At 49.9% G+C, this 21858-nt stretch overlaps 2 protein-coding genes across 12 annotated transcripts in view; both read right to left on the bottom strand.

Annotated features, from left to right (window-relative positions):
- Positions 1-16090, bottom strand: part of LOC105495303 (heterogeneous nuclear ribonucleoprotein U like 1) — a 47075-nt gene extending 30985 nt beyond the window's left edge. Inside the window, exons 1-5 of one of the 7 annotated variants that reach the window (XM_011764679.3) lie at positions 16009-16090; positions 10263-10385; positions 5461-5614; positions 3434-3507; positions 1549-1688 (exon numbers count right to left, since the gene is read on the bottom strand). In XM_011764679.3, the coding sequence (XP_011762981.2) occupies positions 1549-1688; positions 3434-3507; positions 5461-5614; positions 10263-10380 (486 nt within the window). In that variant the 5' untranslated portion in view covers positions 10381-10385; positions 16009-16090. Of the gene's footprint in view, positions 1-1548; positions 1689-3433; positions 3508-5460; positions 5615-10262; positions 10386-13478; positions 13498-13801; positions 14234-16008 lie in introns of those variants that run through there. The other 6 variants (XM_011764682.3, XM_011764676.3, XM_011764677.3 and 3 more) reach the window with 6 other exon arrangements.
- Positions 16091-16808: 718 nt separating this feature from the next.
- LOC105495304 (AXL receptor tyrosine kinase) overlaps positions 16809-21858 on the bottom strand; it is a 45606-nt gene continuing 40556 nt past the window's right edge. For all 5 annotated transcript variants that reach the window (XM_011764683.2, XM_011764685.3, XM_011764684.3 and 2 more), the window contains 2 exons: positions 21262-21398; positions 16809-19016 (listed from right to left, as the gene is read on the bottom strand). In XM_011764683.2, coding sequence (XP_011762985.1) covers positions 18665-19016; positions 21262-21398 — 489 coding nt within the window. In that variant the 3' untranslated portion in view covers positions 16809-18664. The remainder of the gene's footprint in view (positions 19017-21261; positions 21399-21858) is intronic.

Raw genomic sequence — 21858 nt, 5'->3', positions numbered from 1 at the left:
ACTGGCTTTTCAGATACACATTTCAACATCTTTGAAATCAGGATCCATCTCAAAATAAATGTGATGAGAAAGCACTGTGTAGGCTAGGTGCGGTGGCTCACGCCTGTAATCCCAGCACTTTGGGAGGCCGAGGCAGGCAGATCACCTGAGGTCAGGAGTTCAAGCCCAGCCTGACCAACATGGAGAAACTCCATCTCTACTAAAAATACAAAAATTAGCTGGGCATGGTGGCACATGCCTGTAATCCCAGCTACTGGGGAGGCTGAGGCAGGAGAACTGCTTCAACCTGGGAGGCAGAAGTTGCAGTGAGCCAAGATCATGCCACTGCACTCCAGCCTGGGAAACAAGAGTGAAACTCCATCTCAAAAAAAAAGAAAAAAAAAAAGAAAAGAAAACACTGTGTAGTTTATTTAGTTGGCAGTGTTTCTCTATGAGAGGGACATAAAATAATGTGCAACTTACATCAGTGATGTCGTGGTCAATAAAATATAACCCTCTGTGTTTCAGCTTCTACCTCTAAAAACTGGGGCTAACAGTACCTGTTTTCAGACGGTACTATGAGGATTAATGGAGATAATCCATGTAAAGAGCCTGGTGCTGTATCTTGTGCATGCAAAGAGCTCTATAGTATTAGCTATCATCTGTAAGTATGGATACACAAATAGATAAGAAATTGTTAACACAGAAGTTCCCTCCAGGGAGTAGGATGGAGACTGAGAGGACATGAGAATAACCTGGGCTTTTTTTTGTTTTTAGACAGTCTCACTCTGTCGCCCAGGCTGGAGTGCAGCGGCATGATCTCGGCTCACTGCAACCTCCACCTCTTGGGTTCAAGCAATTCTCTGCCTCAGCCTCCTGAATAGCTAGGATTGCAGGTGCCCACCACCACGCACGGCTAATTTTTTGTATTTTTAGTAGAGACGGTGTTTCACCATTTTGGCCAGGTTGGTATTGAACTCCTGACCTCGTGATTCACCTGCCTCAGCCTCCCAAAGCGCTGGGATTACAGGCGTAAGCCACCGCACCCGGCGAGAATAACCTGTTTTATCCTGTACTCTTCTGTGCTGTCTAAACTTTTGTTAAACATGAGCATGTATTATTTTCATAAACATAACTTGACATGGAACGGTGCAGAGATCACAGCAGATGCTGGCCTAAGCTGGCAGTTCTTTGCCCTGTTTTCCCTCTGGCCTCCCTTTACTAAGTGACACCTGAGTCTATTCTTTCTAGATCACTTTTCTTCCAAACAACATATTTTCTCAGTTCTACAAACATGTCATCACTACACTGGTTGACTATACAATACCTGGGTCAACTCTCACCAAGGAAATATCTGCTTGATGAAGCAATGTATGGTTGGCCTGCTTTTCTGATATGATATTTAGCAATGATGTAGTTCTCTTGAGTTCATCACAGTTTTGTCTGCTTGGACACAGTATTGCATGATCCAGTCTCTTTTCCAGTTGTAGCTCTGACCAAGGTGGCTGGTGTCAGGATATTACAATGGATGGACCTCTCTGACCTTCCCCTTCTCTTGTTCCTACTCACCTTCATCTCGAAGCACACACGGCCCCTTCTGACCCCATAGCTGGCACGGGCTCCTGACCACAGGTAGGCAAAGCCCTCAATTGTGAGCGGATAGCCACTACTCCGATCTCGGGCCACTTTGAAGTGGAGGTCGCAGTTATCTGTGAAGGAAAAAGCCCAGTTGGTTCATGTTTTTGTTTTGTTGAGACGGAGTTTCGCTCTTTTTGCCCAGGCTGGAATGCAATGATGTGATCTTGGCTCACCCCAACCTCTGCCTCCCAGGTTCAAGCGATTCTCTTGCCTCAGCCTCCTGAGTAGCTGGGATTACAGGCATGTACCACCACACCTGACTAATTCTGTATTTTTTAGTAAAGACAGGGTTTCTCCATGTTGGCCAGGCTGGTCTCGAACTCCTGACCTCAGATGATCTGCCCGCCTCAGCCTCCCAAAATGCTGGGATTACAGGCGTGAGCCACCATGCCCGACCTGGTTGATGTTTTAAAAGTCCTAAGAAACAGGCAGAGGGAAGTTCCCCAAGTGCTGACCAGGAGTACACAAGTGAACACATCTTGGGGGCTTAAGCCATCCTCCCACTGCAGCCTCCTGAGTAGCTGGGACTACAGGGATATGCCACCATGCCCGGGTGATTTTTATATTCTTCGTAGACAGGGTTTTGCCATGTTGCCCAGACTCAAACTAGATTTTAGAATACAAAAAGGTTGATCACCACCACCATATATTCCGCCCTCTGTGCTAATTCTATCAAGTTGGGAACCAGACTTCTGTTTCCAACAGCTATACAGGGATCTGACCCTGATCCACGCCTGCCACCCAGGAACCAATGCCCAGGTGCCCCATAGGCTCCTAATTCCTCTCATAGGCCTAGGATTTTCCTACTGTTGCTCTTACCCTTCTCAATATTCAAGCAACCAGTCATGCCTCCAAGAAAGCCTTTCCTGACCATCCCTCCCATGAGGCACTCTCCTTTCTCTGAAGGCTGACCACTGTGGTCGGTACATTTCCATTTCATCAGACACTGCCTCATGAACCACTGCCCCCCAACACTTTTTAAACAATGTTTACCTCTACTCTGGGTAGATTTTGTCTTTGAGAGCTTGCGATATTAGAGACCGTATATATCTTTATCTCTTACAAAAGCATGTAGCCAGTGCTTTATAAACATAAGCTTCTGTAGAAATAGATGAATAAATTGCTGCTTATCTTCTGCTCTGTTGAGAAGTGCAGTGTTCTCAGACCTGACTGGGCTTCTGGGTGCATATAAAAATTTAGATTCACAGGCTCTTCATTAGACTCTGACTAGGAGGTCTGAGGAAAAGGACCTTTATAAGAAATCCTCCAAATGCTCAGATGCGCAGCGAAGGTGAAAGCCACTTATCCAGTGGAAAGAAAGCTGAACTGGAGGACAGACAGCAGGGTGGGCCAGGTTTGTGCCTCAGAGGACACAGTGACATTGGTTTCACCAAGAACGTGAGCAGCTGATGGAAACGGGAACTAGTTGTCAAAAGAGTTAAGTTTCCCCAGCAGCACTCAGATTCCCTTCCTGATTAGATGACAACCTCTGTGTGTACAGAGCAGTTCAGGGTTTTCCAAATTGCTCCTGTATCCACTGAGGAGTCTCCCTGAAAGTCCTCTGAGGTTATTACGGCAGAATTAACTGAAGGGAAGCTCAGAGAAGTAGAATGACTTGCCCAGGGTCCCACTGCTAGAGTTGGGAGTAGGTCTTCTGCCTCCAAACCAGGACTCTTGCTCCAGAGCTAAGCTGTGTGTCACATGTGGACTAACAATGTCTTTGGACGGTGCCAGGCAGGGATTCTGGTGAAGGTCAAGACACAATTTCCCCATACTGACTATAAGGCAGAATTAGATGGGCACTCCAAAGACTTACAGGTGTCAATAGCAACAAGGGTATCATCAAAGTCATCTTCATCCTCTTCAGCAGGAGGCTGAGGAGAGCGGCCCCTGTGTTAGAAACGGGGGTTAAGTCACACAAGAACAATACATGAGCACAAAGGAAAGAAAATGAATGTTCTGCTATAATCTACAAGTGGCCTCCAGACTGCTTCCTGAATCTCCATTTCTTCCCACAGAAGTGGGCAAAAGAACTCTGGAACCATACATCCTTGCAATGAGAGCAATGACCATCAACTCCTAGGGTGGAGACAGGGATTGGAGAGGGCATGCTCTGCTGAAGGGGGCATCAGAATCATTTAGGGAACTTTTTTGCTCTTTTTTTACACCCTAAGATTCTAATCCATACCCTCTGCATGTTGACAACCACTTCCACACTGATCTCTGTTACTGTTTGGAGGCTGTGGTATCTCAAAAGGGTGCTGTCCAGGAAGGGGCATGTGCAAAAGCCTAGATAAATCCCAATAATTACTATCTATCCATGTACCAGGCTTCTTAAAATCCTACATCTGAGAGAATTTGAGATGACCCATTTTTTTCAGTGTCCTAAATTATAAATGATATTCATTTTCCTACCAAAACACTAAAAAAGGGACTTAACACTGTTGGTTTCTGCTGTACAGGAATGAGGAAGAAGGGTAGAAAGGTAGAGTCTAACTAACACTCAGGGTCCTGCCTGGACAGTCTGGGTGGTCACAGTGCACTGCATGCACAGATGGGGAGCCCATGCCCATTTGGCTGCTGACTCTCCCAGCAGCAGCCTTCCCTCTGGTGGAGGGCCCCTCTGGCCTCGCCAGGCCAGGGCTAACACAGATGAGTCTCTTTCCTGAAGAGCAGCTCAGAGAAGCAGAATGACTTGCCCAGGGTCCCACTCATGAAGGAGACTCATGAGACTCATCTTATGAGTCTGTGCTCATCACATGTTAAGTCCATTCTACGAAACTTTCCCTGCCAGCCCAGGATCAGAGCAAGTGTTCTTCCTCTGCTCTCCATCAGCAAGTAGCTTCTAGGCCTCTGCTCTGTGGCAAGCAGTGGAAGAACACCATATGAGGTGGGCTCCATGTCCTAACTTAAGTCATAGCCTGGGACATCCAGGCCCTGTCTCAGAGAGTAACAAGCTAGTAAGAAGGTGGACTCTGCCAGATAGGAAACAGAATGTGTCAGATGACTAATCCAGGTGAGTACAGTGGCCATTGCTAGTTTTCATAATTGCAAAAGGCTTCAGATAGGAGAGGAAGGAAGGAAGGAAGGAAGGAAGGAAGGAAGGAAGGAAGGGAGGAAGGGAGGAAGGGAGGAAGGGAGGAAGGGAGGAAGGAAGGAAGGAAGGAAGGAAGGAAGGAAGGAAGGAAGGAAGGAAGGAGGGAAGGAAAGGACTTGGTCTGGAGGGAAAGGAAGGAAGGGCTTGTTAGGGAAGAGAAATGACCAAAGCAGAGGCTGCTGCCTCTTCTGAGCTCCTGAAACTTACCTGCATCCTGACTACTCACCTCAGAGGTTGTGGCTTACTTATGTATGTGTCTGAGTCCCCATACTGGAACAACAGAAGGCAAAACTCACTGCCCATCTTTATGTTGCTAGTGTCCAGCCCAAGAGTGGGCACTTCGTGACAGCACTGTGAGAGCTGACTGAACGAGTGGATGAATGGGAAGAGGATGTGTGTTTGGGAGTAGTGTTACGAAACAGATCTTTCTTTCATTACAGATATCAAGCAGCTGACTGCAGGGGCAGTAAGGCAAAGGACAGAAGAGGCAGGCTGGCATCTCACACATGAAAAGTCTAAGATATTTACAAGTTACCCTGCAGGTAAGAAGGGAGGAACTGGGGGAAGGACCAAAAGTTTAGCAAAGTTGAATCTGGTAGTAAGCACAGGAAGGAACAGAAAGAGTGTGAAAGCAGAGGGAATCTCTACTCAGCCCCTCTAGATTAGTGCAAATGTCCCCAGCAAGCACGAGGCTATGGATATAGAGACCTACCAGAGCAAGGGTGACTGCTGCCTCATACACCCACCTCCTATCCTCTCGGTGCTCAAAGTACCCCCGTCCCCGGTTTTCTTCATAAGGCCTCTTTCGACTCTGGAATTGCTGCCTGTCTGGCTTGAGTTGAGAAGCTTCAGGCGGGAGGAAGCTGGTGGGTGCTCCTTGCTTCATCTCTGTCTTCATTTCTATTGTCAGGACAAATTCAGACGGTCAAGACACTTGCAAGCTCCCCAGCTATCACTTTTCTGGTCCCTTTTCCCTTGGGAGATGTGAGCAGGATCCTCACTACAGTGATGAAGGGCTGGGCACAGGCAGCTTGCTGAGTTCAATAGAAGCCTGTTGAGCCAACCAAGGAGGCCGTACTGGAGAACAGGGCTAGGATCTGAGATGCCATGACCCTACATTCTCCAATTTCTCCTCCCAAAGAACCTCAGTTCTTACAAAGCTTCTTCAGTGTAGCAAGGGAGAGGGAGAGGATGAATTCAACAGGGTATTGTGGTCCTGCAGCTAACTCTACGGGCTTTAGTTGCCCTACCCACAGAGGCCAGAATCACTCCGGTTAAGCCATCCTATAGGTGCAATAACCTCTTTAAGTCATACCACTAACAGAAAGTCAGGATGGGATACCATGCTGTGGACCATGGGTAAGTCCTAGTCTCAGGCAGACTCCAGGAATCAGTGCCGAACCAAGAGCAAACTATAGATGTAGGCTAGCTTAATTTCTCCCACAGCGTTAATCCCTGATGCCGAGGCTCATTCACATCTACTCATTTCTGCATTCAACCCCAGACCATTTTGGATCATTCCCCAGCTTTGGCATGTGGATCACATCACTCGGAAAAGGCTCCTGGTTCTCTAGGGCAGGGATGGTGCTCAGCCATCCTGAAGAGAGCCTCCCTGGTTCCCAGCAATAGGTTGGGCTCACACAGGGCTCCTGATGAATGTCTGTGGATAACGGCACAGAAAATATTCTCCTGGGGCTGAATGATCCTACAAGTCTCACAGAGCCTGACACAAATCTGCAGTTTAACCTACATTCATTAAAGTTCTGAGCCACCCACAAGAAATGTCTGGGGATTTAACTTTGTGGATGAACCAGAATGGCATTAGACAAAATCAACCAGATACACTAAGAAAAGGCACTGGGGGGCCACAACACAGTAAGAGCAGCACAAAACTGGGGGTCAGTTCGGGCTCCATCAGTTCTCAATAGTGGGACCCTGCTTTCCAAATAGTAAGGCACAAATGATAAGGAATGCTGCTTATTTACCAAAAGGACTAGCCTGGGAGCAAGTTTCCTAGGTTCTAGCCCCAGCTCTGCCATCGGACAAGCCAACTCCTCAATCTATAAAATGGGGAGGAGAGGCCAGGCGTGGTGGCTCACACCTGTAATCCCAGCACTCTGGAAGGCCGAGGTGGGCAGATCACGAGGTCAGGAGATCGAGACCATCCTGGCCAACATGGTGAAACCCCATGTCTACTAAAAACACACAAAAAATTAGCTGGGCGTGGTGGCATGCCTGTAGTCCCAACTACTCGGGAAGCTGAGGCAGGAGAATCACTTGAACTTGGGAGGCGGAGCTTGCAGTGAGCCAAGATCGTGCCACTGCACTCTAGCCTGGGCAACAGAGCAAGACTCTGTCTCAACAAAAAAAAAAAAAAAAAAAAAAAAAGGAAGGAGAGAGTTGGCAACACGGGGAACTTTGTTCTATAAAAATATATACTTAACATGCTTGGGAAATCCTAAGTTTAAACAATACAACACAAGGTTTTTTGTCTATTTTTCATTAAAAAAAATATTTTCGGCCAGGCGCGGTGGCTCAAGCTTGTAATCCCAGCACTTTGGGAGGCCGAGACGGGCGGATCACGAGGTCAGGAGATCGAGACCATCCTGGCTAACACGGTGAAACCCCGTCTCTACTAAACATACAAAAAACTAGCCGGGCGAGGTGGCGAGCGCCTGTAGTCCCAGCTACTCGGGAGGCTGAGGCAGGAGAATGGCGTAAACCCGGGAGGCGGAGCTTGCAGTGAGCAGAGATCCGGCCACCGCACTCCAGCCTGGGTGACAGAGCGAGACTCCGTCTCAAAAAAAAAAATAAATAAAATATTTTCAGCAACACCAGCCCAAGACGACACAAGGTTTTTAAATTTAATTAAAAAAAATTTTTTTTTGGAGACAGAGGCTTACTGTTGCCCAGGCTGGAATGCAGTGGTGCCATCACGGCTCATTGGAGCCTCAACTTCCTAGCTCAAGCCATCCTCCCACCTCAGCGTCAAGAGTAGCTGGGACTTGGCTGGGCTCAGTGACTCATGCCTGTAATCCCAGCACTTTGGGAGGCCGAGGCGGGCAGATCACCTGAGGTCAGGAGTTTGAGACCAGCCTGGCCAACATGGTGAAACCCCATCTCTACTAAAAATACAAAACTTAGCCAGGCATGGTGGCAGGCGCCTGAAATCTCAGCTACTCAGGAGGCTGAGGCAGGAGAATCGCTCGAATCTGAGAGGCAGGGGTTGCAGTGAGCCGAGATCGCGCCATTGCACTCCAGCTTGGGGAACAAGAGTGAGACTTTGTCTCAAAAACAAACAAACAACAAAAAAGAGTAGCTGGGACTATAGGAATGTGCAACCATGCTCAACCACGCTCAGGTAATATTTTTATTTTTTAAAGAGACAGGGTTATGTTGCCCAGGCTGATCTTGAACTCCTGTACTCAAGCAATCTTCCCAAAGTGTTGGGATTACAGGCATGTAACAGCCATCACACTCAGCCTGTTTTTATTTTTGAGGCAAAGTCTTCCTGTTGCCCAGGCTGGACTGCAGTGCACAATCATAGCTTACTGCAGCCTCGAACTCCTGGGCTCAAGTGATCCTCCTGACTCAGTCTTCTGAGTAGCTGGGACTACAGGCATGTCACCGTGCTCAGTCAAATTTTAATTTTTTCTAAGACAACAGGGGTCTCACTATGTTGCCCAGGCTAGTCTTGGATTCCTAGGCTCAAGTGATCCTCCTGCCTTGGCCTCCTAAAGTGCTAGGATTACAAGCACGAGCCACTACGCCCTGACCTACTTTTTAGTTTTTTTTCCTTTGAGACAGGGTCTTACACTGTCACCCAGGCTGGAGTGTAGTGGTGCAATCATAGCTTACTGCACCCTCAAACTCCTGGGCTCAAGTGATCCTCCTACCTCTGTCTCCTGAGTAGCTTTAACTATAGGTGTGTGCATGTACGCAGTCATAGCCACGCCTGGCTAATTTTTAAATTTTTTGTAGAGAAGGGGTCTCACTATGTTGCCCAGTCTGGTCTGGAACTCCTGGTCTCAAATATCCTACTACCTTGGCCTTCCAAAGTGTTGGAATTATAGGTGTGAGCCAGCACACCTGGCTTGAGGCTTGACACACAGCTGTTTTTTTTTTTTTAAATTCAGGACTTCTCAGAGCCTTTAATGTTCTAACGAGCATAGTGAATTTCCAAGAGATGATATAGCACATGCTACATTTTCCAGACACATTTGGCTAAGGAACCCTTTTCTGAGAATCCCCTAATAATGTCCCCTGGAACAATAATCTTCAGAACATGAGAAATACCAGATTAGACTTAGAAGGCTCTTTCTGGCTCCCCCATTCTAGGATCCTAAATAAGATTCAAACATTAGTCTAGGGGGTCTCAACTCTCCAGGGTCCTGATACTAACATCTTTTTTTTTTTTTTTTTTTTGAGATGGAGTTTCACTCTTGTCGCCCAGACTGAGTGCAATGGCACGATCTTGGCTCACTGCAACCTCTGCCTCCCGGGTTCAAGTGATTCTCCTACCTTAGTCTCCCAAGTAGATGGGATTACAGGTGCCCGCCACCACACCTGGCTAATTTCTGTATTTTTTTTTTTTGGAGACAGAGTCTCACTCTGTTGCCCAGGCTGGAGTGCAGGGGCACAATCTCTGCTCACCACAAGCTCCGCCTCCCGGGTTCATGCCATTCTCCTGCCTCAGCCTCCCGAGTAGCTGGGACTATAGGCGGCCGCCACCACGCCCGGCTAATTTTTTGTATTTTTAGTAGAGACGGGGTTTCACCGTGTTAGCCAGGATGGTCTCCATCTCCTGACCTCGTGATCTGCCCACCTCGGCCTCCCAAAGTGCTGGGATTACAGGCTTGAGCCACCGCGCCGGGCCTAATTTTTGTATTTTTAGTAGAGACGGGTTTCACCATGTTGGCCAGGCTGGTCTTGAACTCCGAACCTTAGGTGATCCGCCTACCTCGGCCTCCCAAAGTGCAGGGATTAGAGGAGTGAGCCACCGCACCGGGCTGATACTAACATCACTTTTTTTTTTTTTTTGAGACAGAGTCCTGCTCTGTCACCCAGGCTGGAGTGCAGTGGCCGGATCTTAGCTCACTGCAAGCTCTGCCTCCCGGGCTCCCGCCTTTCTCCTGCCTCAGCCTCCCAAGTAGCTGGGACCACAGGCGCCCACCACCACGCCTGGCAAATTTTATTTTTTGTATTTTTTAGTAGAGACAGGGTTTCACCGTGTTAGCCAGGATGGTCTCAATCTCCTGACCTCATGATCCGCCCGTCTCAGCCTCCCAAAGTGCTGGGATTACAGGCTTGAGCCACCAACTAACATCACTTTCATACAGATACCATGGAACCTCCCCTCTCCCAACACTTGGAAGTAGGACTGAGATCTTTCCTTTAAACAATTCTTGCCAGAGTGACAAAGTCTAGATGAATTCCCCAATAAAAAAGATGCATAGTTTCTCTGGGAAGACACACTCTAAGCAGAGGGTAAAGGTTCCACGTAGATTCTGTTTCCATCCAAAGAGATGAAACATGTGTATTTTCCTACCTGGGCGATAGACCTGCTGCTGCTCCATTTCCAGTGGTCTCCTCTCGTAGCCGGACTCGTTTTCTTGTTTGATGACTTGGGTATCGTAGAATTGGTTCTGCCTGGTAATATTGTCCATGGCATCTTAAAACAAAATAAAAAATGGCCAATTAGAGGGGCGGTTCATGGAGAACCCTGGACCAAAGGGTCCAGAAGGCATCTGCGGGCCCAGGAGCTCAACTTAAGAGTGGTAAGAATAACAATATTAACTATTCATGGAGTGCATACTATACTCCAGAGCCTGGGATCCAGCTGAAGACAAACTTGCCCCACTGAAGCCTTCAGTTTAGGGAGACAGACAAATCTTAAAACAAATACATGCAAAAATTTAATATGATTGTGTTGAAGGCTACAAAGTAGTACCAGGAGCTAAGAAAGGGACCTGGAAAATAACAGATAAGCCTTGACTCAAAGGATACATAGGTGATGACTCAGTGATGAGAATGGAGAATGTTACTGGGGTTGGGATAACACATGTGAAAGCTCAGAGGTGGAACTAAAACCAGAGATTCCCTCAAGAACCTTGCAGCCCAACCCAGAGAGAATTTTAGAAAGCTAGGATGGGCAGCATCAGGCTCTCCTCCCCAGGGGCTAGCTCTCAGTCAGGGCCCCAAGGGCCCTACTACTGGCTATGCCAGGAGCCATGGGACAGAACCAAAGGGAAGGAGAGACTATTCTGCCACTTGCTAACTGACTGGATACCTTCTCAGAGGATAAATACATCTGGGCACAAACCAGGTGCAGCCCAAAGCGAAGAAAGTCACAGGTCACGTGGTTTGCTACAGGTCTGTTGACCAAGGTTGAAGGAGGGCTTAAGGAAGGCATGAAGGGGGCTCAAAGGACTTTGTTGTAGCAAGTAACGGAGAGAGGAAGAAACAGCATTATCTCCTTAATTGGAACACAGGGCCCTTTCAAACTATTCTGCTGCTTCCAGGCTCCAAGCGCAGTACTCCGCTTCCCACAAAGCCTCTTTTCCTGAGCATCTCTCCTGTGTCCACAGAGGCAGCCTCTCCTGGAGAGGCTATGATTCTAGGGTCCTTCTCCACTCCCTAAAACATCCCCCTTCTAACAAAAGGCAGGCCCAGTGCTAAGCCCCTCACACATGCGATTTCATTCATAACACCCCCGGGGGCTAGAGCGAACACACTATTTGTTGATTAACCCCATTTTACACGTAAGGAAACCAGGCTCACAGAGATGAAGTGACTTGCCAATATCTTTAAGCCAGATTTGAAACGAAGTCTGTCTGAGTCTAGAATCTACGCTCCAAAGCACCTAATTCGCTTTCCTCTCAGAGACGACTCTCTGGCCAGACCACCAGGTAACTACTACCCCACTACCCTTTCTTGCTAGGCATTCCTGCCACGGTCCCTCCTGCTCTAGACACACACACACAGGCCCACTCCTTTCTTCACAAGTCTCTGCAATGGGAAGTTCTCTTTCCAGCACCTGGATCCTAGATAATCTCTAGGCCATTGCCTATCCCAAATCCACACTCGAGTTATCTCCCTCCGGGAAACTCTATCTCTTATGAAAAAGTATCCAATGCCAATCCCAAATCTTGTCTCCACTGTTACCTCATTTCTGTCCTCATTCCCTTAGCCCCAAGTCCCATGGTGCCCTCTTTTCGGAAAAACTCCACAAATTCTTACGCCAGAATCCCTTCTACTTACTCCTTAACCTTTCCAGTCCCCCCATTTCCCAGTCCTACTAGAAACCTGCCCTGAGGCCTGGTGCAGTGATTCACGCCTGTAATCCCAGCACTTCAGGAGGCTGAGGTGAGCAGATCACTTGAACCCAGGAGTTCAAGACCAGCCTGGGCAACATAGCGAGACCCCATCTGTATTTTTAAAAAAGAGAAAGAAAGCAAGCTCCTTTTCCTTTTTTGAGACAAAGTTTCACTCTTGTTGCCCAGGCTGGAGTGTAATGGCATAATCTCGGCTGACCACAAACTCCCCCTCCCAGGTTCAAGCGATTCTTCTGCCTCAGCCTCCCAAGTAGCTGGGACTACAGGCGCCCACCACCACGCCCGGCTAATTTTTGTATTTTTAGTAGAGACGGGTGATGGGGTTTCACTATGTTGGCCCGGCTGGTCTTGAACTCCTGACCTTGTGATCCGCCCGCCTCGGCCTCCCAAAGTGCTGGGATTACAGGCGTGAGCCACTGCACCCGGCCCGAAAGTTGCTTTTTTCTAACTGAAGATTCACTCCGTCCTATACCAGGGTTTCCTCTCCTCAGACAACCGCAGATCTACCAGAACCCATTCCCAGAGTCACACCTCCTGGCTGATGCAGAGTTCTGTGCTTCCCGCTGAAGGCCCCCACTCCCTGGGTACACAAATAACTGCTTCTGGGAACCGACCATATCTCTGGGAGACGCTCAGGTCCAGAAACATTCCCCACACTCCACTCTGAGGCCTCCAGTGAAGTCAACAGGTTTTCTTTCTCTTTGCTCCCTACAGCCTCCCCCCTCCCCATATTCGCTAAGCCAGATACATACTCCTTCTGTGCTGGACACAGGATCCTCTGTCTCCCGCCACATATTTCATCCACTTGGAATGTTACCAACTCATCTGCCCCCATCCCACCCGCAGCTACCCCGTTCTCCAAAAAGCCCACAGTTAGCTCTAGACCATTCAGCAGCAGCCTCAGAGTTATCTGTCCTCAGTCTTCTTAGCTCTAGACCCCCAGATCCTTTGTTGAGGGAAAATCCTCTCCCCCTCCAGCCTCTGGACACCAGGGCTCCCTACACCTCTTCTAGAAGCCAACCAGAAAGTCCCCAGATCTCCCAGCACCAAATGTCCAGGCTATGCCTGCTTCAAGGGTGGCCTTCCAGCCCCGGAAGAGAGATGGGGGTGCCCTCTCGTTCAATCTCCCGCAGCCCCTAAATGCTCACCAGCCAAACTCCAAAGCACTGAGTCCATTAGACCCTCCCCAGCCACAGACACCAGCGCCTCCACCTCACCCACCCACCCCCGATCGCATCCAGAGGCATACTCCAGGATTCTGCTTCCTCAAAACTCTCGCAGCCCCGCACACCTGGACATTCTTTCCCCACCCTGGAAACACGGCTCCCCACCCCGCAGCCCACACGCTGGGCTGGCCAGGCCGCCAAGCCCAAGGAGCTCCGAACCCCAAGATCTCCATTTTCGAGACCCTCCCAACCCAAATGGAAAACCTCTTGTTCTTCCGACTCTCTTCGGCTCCAGAAACCAGTTTCCGGTCTCCGATCCCTACGGTAAGGAATCCTCCCCGCCACCCCCGTCCCTCACCTCCGAAACCCAGAGGCCCCTCCCCCAGTGTGCCCCCTGCACCGAGCGTCTGGATCCACCCTCCGGTCGTGCCGGGGCCCTTGTCCCCAGATCCTTTTCGGCGGCGGGTAGCGGGATCCCCCGATCCTCAGGTCGTCTCCCCGACCTCAGGCGCTGGACTCCCGCGTCCCACAGCCCTTTCCTCGGCCCAGGCTCCGGGCTCCCCGGCCCCCGCCCCGCGCACTCTCACAATGTCCGTCCGGCCCCGAGTAGCCGCCGGGCTCCGCGTGCGGCTGCAGCCCGGGCGGCGGTGGCTGCGCGGTCCCCTCCAGCTCGGAGCCCCCCTCGGTCTCGACCTCCTCGTTGATGTGCCCGGGTCGCCCCGGTTCGTCGTCGGCCTCGAGCTCCCGCTCGTCGTCAGGCTCCTCGGCCTCCAACGCTGCCTGCAGCCGCTCAGCAAGCTCGGCCTTGAGGCCTCGAGTGTCCAGGCCGCGGCGCTGCAGCTCCTCGCGAAGTTCGTTCACCTTCAGACGGCGCACATCCATGGCCCGGGCCCCCGGGGTGGCCCCCGAGCCCGGCCCGGCCTCCCAGGGCTCTGTCCCCCTTAAACCTTTCCTGTCAGGAGGCGAAGGGGGAAAGGGGGGGGGCCCACTCCAATGGCGGCGGCGGCTCAAAATGGCCGCCGCCACCGCCTCCCCCTTTACCCGTGCCTCGTCCGATGTAATACGAGTGCCAATTGGTCAGTGCATGGGGCAACGGGCGCGGGCCCGGAAACCTAGCCAATCAGAGTGCGGTTTTCAAAACAACGGCAACGAGAAGGCCTACGAGCTACCGGGTAGGAAGCGTTGGCCTACGTCGAAGCCGAGGCCGGAGCGGAGGGCGGGAAAAGGCAGGAGGCGGAGCGTGCGCTGATTGGGTAGCTCTCGCGCGCCGGCTGCAGTAAAGCCCAATGAAAATAAGGGAGTAACGCTTTGGACCAATCAGCGGTGAGATCTCAGAATGAGCGTCCGACGGCCTTTCCTGCGCAGTCCTTTCATCAAACTAAGTGTCTCTGTAACACACATTCCGATTGGTGTATATCTCCCGCCCCTTGAGGAGTCCGAGCGGGTAAAACCACTAGAACCAATCAAATGGAGGGTCGTCAGAAACCCCTCCTTCCTGTTGCCTTTAAGAAACCGGAAAGAGATGAATTCACCAGGGGCCCGCCCCTTGCCGTTAGGGCGGTTTCAAAACAATCTGCCCACCAATCGCAGTTATTGTCTTAGCTCACTAAAGCGTAGAGATGGCTCGTTTTAGGAAAAATGCCCCAGATTGGCCGTGCTTCAGAGGACTGCCTCACAAATTTCGCTGTAGGAGGAGGTATACGAAATAGATATTAAGTGGATATACAGTTCGTAATCTGGAAGGAACCCAGTTGCCTTTAGTAAAAGCAAAATTTTGACTTTAGAGAGTCCCGAAGGTTTGACTATAGAGACTAGACTAACAACGGGAGGCTAGTTGTAAAGGACACGGCCTCCCCTTCCCTTGGGTAGTCCGCGGCGGCCTTGCTCTATGGTCGGTGCCTGACGTGGAACGGGCGCTCTGCACGCGACCATAGAGCCTTCCCCTTACGAAAGACATCCAGAAGTTCACCGACCGCCCTCTCCAATCCTCTAATCGGCTGTTCCCGTAAATCGGGCTGTCTGGCGTCTGTATTGACAAGCTCAAACCCACGGATCCGTCATTAACCTTCGCGCTCATGAATACAAAAGCCACAGAGCTTCCCTGTGTCTAATGCTGCACCACCTGTCGCCTCTAACTCAGAAAACAAAACTCCAGTAAGACGCAATCGGGATACATGATGCAGACGCCCACTGCCTCCTGAGCCACACGTTAAGCCCGCAGAAGCCACACACCATCTCTACTTAGACAAAGGCACACCCCGCAGACGTAAACAAACAGGCGTGCGTCAGATCAGACGCATCCAGTTCTTTTGTTTTGTTTTGTTTTGTTTTGTTTTTGGGACGGAGTCTCGCTCTTGTTGCCCAGGCTGGAGTGCAGGGCCTCGATCTCAGCTCACCGCAACCTCCGCCTCCCGTGTTCAAGCGATTCTCCTGCCTCAGCCTTCCGAGTAGCTGGGATTACAGGTCCCCGCCACCGCGCCCGGCTAATTTTTGTATTTTTAGTAGAGAGAGGTTTCACCATGTCGGCCAGACTGGTCTCGAACTCCTGACCTCAAGTGATCCGCCCGCCTCGGCCTCCCAAAGTGCTGGGATTACAGGCGTGAGCCACCGCGCCCGGCCCCAATTCTGATCTGCTTTGGGTAAGGTACCCAGCTGCAGTGTAGAGGTGCCCACTACGGTCCGCAGAGGCAGGCGGCATCGAATGATAAAGATAACACAGGATAGTTGCACTACAAGCGAACACTACAGCAACCCAGACACACAGCACCCACTCAGCAGCGGGACAGACACTCACGTGGGCCCAGAGGTTCCAGTCCAGACACCCCGCCCCTCGCCCACGTCCGACTTCCTCTCTCTCTCCTCCCAGCTTCCCACAATGATTTGTTCTAAAAAAGTTTGTGGCCCGGATTGAACTGTCCCTGGTTCTCAGGAGTCGCCACTGGAGGGCGTCCGGGCGCTGCCAAGGGTTTCTCCATTTGCTGCTGGCCACACCCGCGAACGCCTGCTCGCCAGTGCATGCCAGACACGGTGGGTTGGTCTTGGCTGGAGGCCCCTTGTGGGTCCGTGATGGTCGAAGGTGTTCTGTGCCTGTGTTTCTATGTCAGTCTGAACGTTCGGGGCTGTAAGTACCTGTTGTAATCTCCACGTCTCTTGAGTATTTGTGTCACTTGACTCTGGGTCTGTGTCTCTTCCTATTCGTGGCAGGTATCTGCCTGAGCATGTTTGTAAATATGTTTGTGTCTGTGTAATTCTGTGTGTCTGTGTTACTCTATGCATCTGAATTTCAGTCTTTTTATTTGTGACCAGGTCCTCCCGGGTGTGTCCATTAATTCATGTGTCTGTTACTTTGCGGGGCACAGGTGTGTGTGTGTCTGTGATGCTGGATCCGTATGCCAGTTCCTCACTGGGCGTTTCTGAGAGCATGCGTCTCTTGCTTGTGTGTCTTTTTGTCTATCTGTATGTTCATCTCTACCCTCTTTAGTGAGGAGAGAATTCCAAGACCCCACCAAGCCTTCTTTTTTCTGATGGGGGAAACTGAATTGCCAGGGAACGGGGCCACATCACAGCTAAAAGGAGACAAGAGGAGACAGAAGCTCATTGATATACAAACTTTTATGTGACCTGAGCCCCTCTGAAGGCACCAGAGTCCACACTGTATACTCAGAAGATGAAGGATTGGCTCAGGGGGGCAACATAACCCGGAAGGCGGGAGATCGTCCATCCCCTGCGGGAAAGGAGGCATCCCTAATGCATTGCACAGGCTTGAAGGGGGCACACCCCCACAGGAGGGGAGGAGGAAGCAATGGTGGCTAAAAAGGAGACAGGCATCCCAAAGAATACTACAGTATAGGGTTAGAACCTTGGAATTGCACTTAATAGTCTAGACCTGTGGACCTTTAGACTCTTAGAAACTTAGAACATTTGAGCCTTAGAATTACAGTGCTTAGAACTATAAGATTTTAGAAATGTGGATTCTTGGATGCTTAACCATGGTCCTAGAGAGGCAGAATGCAGCAAAGAACCTAAAGGTGTCCAACATTAGAAATGATTAGAACTTGGTGTCTAGTTAGTCACAACTGAGTGTGAGAGTCTTATAACTTAGATACTTAGGATCCAGAATCTTGGACCAATGGAATCTAAAGTGCCTTGAAACAGAACAAACCATTAGAATCTTATTTAATCGTCTAGAATCTTGGAGCATCTGATCTAGAATCTTAGACACAGAGAATCTAAGATCTTAGAGTAAGTCTTAGACTATCACATCTTAGAACACTGGACCTTAGAAACTCCATCTTTAGACTCTTAAAACTTTTGAATTACAGATTCTAGAGCTTTTGACCCTTAGGATGTAAGATCTTATACAAGAGAATCTGTTATCATAAAGCCTCAGAAACTATAATTGATCATCATTAGAATCTTAGAACTTGAGAAGATAAAATTTTGAAGGCTTATGGTCTAGAGTCTTACAGCCAGAGTATCTAGACTCTCAGAGCCTTAAAACATCATATTTTAGAACACTAGGCCTTAGAACCTCCATGTCTAGAATTAAAGAATCTTTAGAATCTAGAATCTTACATTCTAAGGACTCTGAACCCTAGAAAAATAAAAATCTAGAATCATAGAGCCTTAGATCCTAAAATCAGAATCTTAGAGCTTTAAAATCTAAAACCTTGAGGCCTTATCAAAAATATTAGAACCAGAAAATCTAAAACCACAGAATCTCAGAGCCTTACAATAGTAGGTCTTAAGGTTGAGTGCAGTGGCTCACGCCTGTAATCCCAGCACTTTGGGAGGCCGAGGTGGGTGGATCACTTGAGGTCAGGAGTTTTAGACCAGCCTGGCCAGCATGATGAAACCCTGTCTCTACTAAAAATACAAAAATGAGCCAGGTGTGGTGGCGCGTGCCTGTAATCCCGGCTACTTGGGAGGCCGAGGCAGGAAAATCATTTGAACTTCGTAGGTGGAGGTTGCAGTGAGGCAAGATTGCACCACTGCACTCCAGCCTGGGCGACAGAGCGAGACTCTATCTCAAAAAAAAAAAAAAAAGAAAAAAAAAGTAGGCCTTAAAACCTTAGCATTTTAATGGAATTAGAGACTTTGGAATTTCAGGTCCTTAGAACCAAAGACTCATAGCATCTTTGAAACCCAGAACCTTTGAATCTAGACTCTTTAAACTTTAGACTCTAGAGTCTTGGAATGTTAATACCTGGGAGGACTTCACATATTGCAATCCAACCCCTTCCTTTTACAGATGGTGATGCTACTGCTTTCAAGGTGATGCTACTGTACAGAGAAGGGGAGGGACCTGTCTGGGTTGGAGGTGGGATAGGTAGGAAGATAGGGCTTCAGGTGGGGATAAGGCCTGGGGTGGGAAAGTGGGGAGGTGGAGTTTCCCCCAGTGGCAGTGCCTAGCTTGGATCCTGAGAGGGAGTCCCAGGTGGAGGGTTGTCTCAGGCGCCATCCTCCTGCCCTGGGGCTGCTGGGGAGCCCCTATCAGCAGGCTGAGCGGGGCTAGGGGCTGTGGAAGGGCAGAGGACATAGCGTCCAGCAGGATGGACCTCAGCCGAAGTGAGGCAGCTACAGGAATCCTTAGGGTCTAGCTGGGTTGGGGGGTCAGCTCCTCCAGCAGCGCCGGGAGGTTCAGGATAACCTCCACCCTCATCCATGTTGACATAGAGGATTTCGTCAGGCTCCTGGGCAGGAGGCAAGGCCTTCAGTGTGTTCTCCAAATCTTCCCGCAGCTCTGTAAAACTTGGCCGGTCCTGGGGATTTAGCTCCCAGCACCGCGACATCAAGGCATACCTAGGGCAGCAAAACGAGGGTTGGGAGATTGAGCAGGGACTCAGAAGGGGGGCATTCTGGGAGCCTGGGGACGTTTTAGGACACTCAGGGGACTGGGGGCATTTTAGGGGACTGGAGGGAGCCTCAGCAGTTTGAAGCCATCTATGGGGATTTGGGAATTCCCAAGAGTTTCTGAGTTGGGTCCTGGGAGACTCAGGAGCTGGGAAGGGTCTTGGGAAACCTGGCTGGGTATGGAGTAGTATTCTGATGAGGGTTTGCTAGAACAGACTTTCCCAGCTCCCCAGAGCAGACTTGCATCAAAGCCTGGCTATGCCTCTTACAAGCTGTGCTGGTTTAAAATAGATCCATAAATTCTTTGACCCTCCTCCCCGCAAAAGATGGAGAATAAATCGTCTCCTCTTGAGCATGGGCAGGACTTAGTGACTTGCTTCTGATTTGGCAGAAGCAATGGCGTGTGTGACTTCTGAGACTAGGTCATAAAAGGCATGCGGCTTCCTCACACTTTGTCTTGCCACGTTGTGAGTAAGATCAAGCAGTGCCACCAAGGGTTCCACCTGGCAACGAACTGAAGCCTCCTGCCACAGCCATGTGAGTAAGCCACCTTGAAAGCAATCTTCCAGTCCCAAGCTTCAGATGACTGCAGCCCCCAATGATATCTTTGTAACTTCATTAGAGATCCTGAACCAAAATCACTCTGATAAGCTGTTCCCAATATCCAACTTTCAGAAACCATGGGAGATAATAAATGTTTGTTGTTTTAAACTACTCGATGTGGGGATATAGATAATAAACACACCAGCTGTGCAACCTTTGACAAATAAATCGCCCTCCCAGACTGGGCACAGTGACTCACGCCTGTAATCCCAGCACTTTGGGAGGCTGGGGCGGGTGGATGATGACGTAAGGATATCAAGACAATCCTGGCTAATGCAGTGAAATCCCATCTCTACTAAAAATACAAAAAAAAAAAAAAATTAGCTGGGCGTGGTGGCACGTGCCTGTAGTCCCAGCTACTTGGGAGGCTGAGGCAAGAGAATCGCTTGAACCTGGGAGGTTGCAGGGAGCCAAGATCAAGCCATTGCACTCCAGCCTGGGCGACAGAGCGAGACGCGAATAAATAAATAAAAATAAATTACCCTCCCTGTAGGACTGGATTTTCTCATCTGCAAAATGGGAATCGTAATGATACCTCTCCACACCATATGGCTGTGGTAAGGACCAAATGATCTAACACATGCCAGGCACCTAAAACAGTGCCTTCTAGTCAGTTCTATAAAAATATTAACTGTTGGCCGGGCACGGTGGCTCAAGCCTGTAATCCCAGCACTTTGGGAGGCCGAGACGGGTGGATCACGAGGTCAGGAGATCGAGACCATCCTGGCTAACATGGTGAAACCCCATCTGTACTAAAAAATACAAAAAACTAGCCAGGTGAGGTGGCAGGCGCCTGTAGTTCCAGCTACTTGGGAGGCTGAGGCAGGAGAATGGTGTAAACCCGAGAGGCGGAGCTTGCAGTGAGCTGAGATCTGGCCACTGCACTCCAGCCTGGGCGACAGAGCAAGACTCCGTCTCAAAAAAAAAAAAAAAATGTTAACTGTTATTTTTACTCCTCTCAGCTCTTGGAGTACCCAAGGTGGACTGAGGAGTCTGAAGCCCCAGGCTGTCTCCTCCTGACCCAACCAGGCTCCTCTCTTTACCCTCAAAGTGCTGGCTAAATGTCACGGCCTTCTCTGCATGCTCTAATACTGCAGAGTTTGATAAGCATTCCCTAAAGGATCCTGCAAACATCTCAGAGGAGACCTGAGTCTGCAGAAGGTCAATAAAACAAACTGGAGGGTTTTGCAGAGAGTCCTGGGTGTTGAGGAGCAGGTGGGGGAAGCATGGTGTGCTCAGGAGTCTGGAATGAGAAGTCTCTGGGAGTGCATGTTCCAACAGCAGGGCCGCCAGGTAAGACTGTGCTGTTCTTCACTACCCAAGGATACCTGGCTTGGGGATGGGGAGCCAGGGGACTGGTTCAGCCTGCATTCCAGACACAGACAAAGGAGGAAAGGGTGTCTTCAGCTGATTTGCACCCCACTGGCCAGTGGTGGCCCTACTCAGAGCATTGGTGAGGGGCAAGTGGGTCATTCAGCATTCTCAGGGATTCTGTCCGGGTTATAGAGAGTACTGGACCTGTGAGGGCCATGTGGGGGTAGTCAGGGGTTTGGAATGAATTCTGGGTTGGGGGAAACCTAAGGGTCCTCACAGTCCATCCAGACAGTCCGCAGGCTGCTTCAGGCGATTTCCCTGGCGCAGATAGTCATAAATCTCGCTGTTCTCCACGCCTGGATATGGGGTTTGGCCTCTTGTGGCAATCTCCCACATTGTCACCCCGAAGGACCACTGTATGGGGCAGAGGGAGGGAATTAGACGGTCTCTCCTGCACAGAATCACCCGCCCCAATACCCAGGTTCATGGGTACACCCACACTTATGTACACATGTTCACAACCATCTTCTGGGAGCGTCACAAGTATTCACAGAAACATAATACTTTAGCTGGGCGCGGTGGCTGACGCCTGTAATCCCAGCACTTTGGGAAGCTGAGGTGGGCGGACCGCCTGAGGTCAGGAGTTTGAGACCAGCCTGGCCAATATAGTGAAACCCCATCTCTACTAAAAATACAAAAATTAGCCAGGCGTGGTGGTGGGCGCCTGTAATCCTAGATACTCGGGAGACTGTGGCAGGAGAATCGCTTCAGCCCGGGAGGCAGAGGTTGCAGGAAGCCGAGATCATCATGCCACTGCACTCCAGCCTGGGTGACAGCATGAGACTCCATGTCAAAAAAAGAAAAAAAAAAGAAA

This window comes from Macaca nemestrina, chromosome 20 (genome assembly GCF_043159975.1).
Source record: "Macaca nemestrina isolate mMacNem1 chromosome 20, mMacNem.hap1, whole genome shotgun sequence".
NCBI lineage: Eukaryota > Metazoa > Chordata > Mammalia > Primates > Cercopithecidae > Macaca > Macaca nemestrina.
Note: the sequence above shows the minus strand (reverse complement) of the source record. Positions and strands in the feature narration are given on the sequence as shown.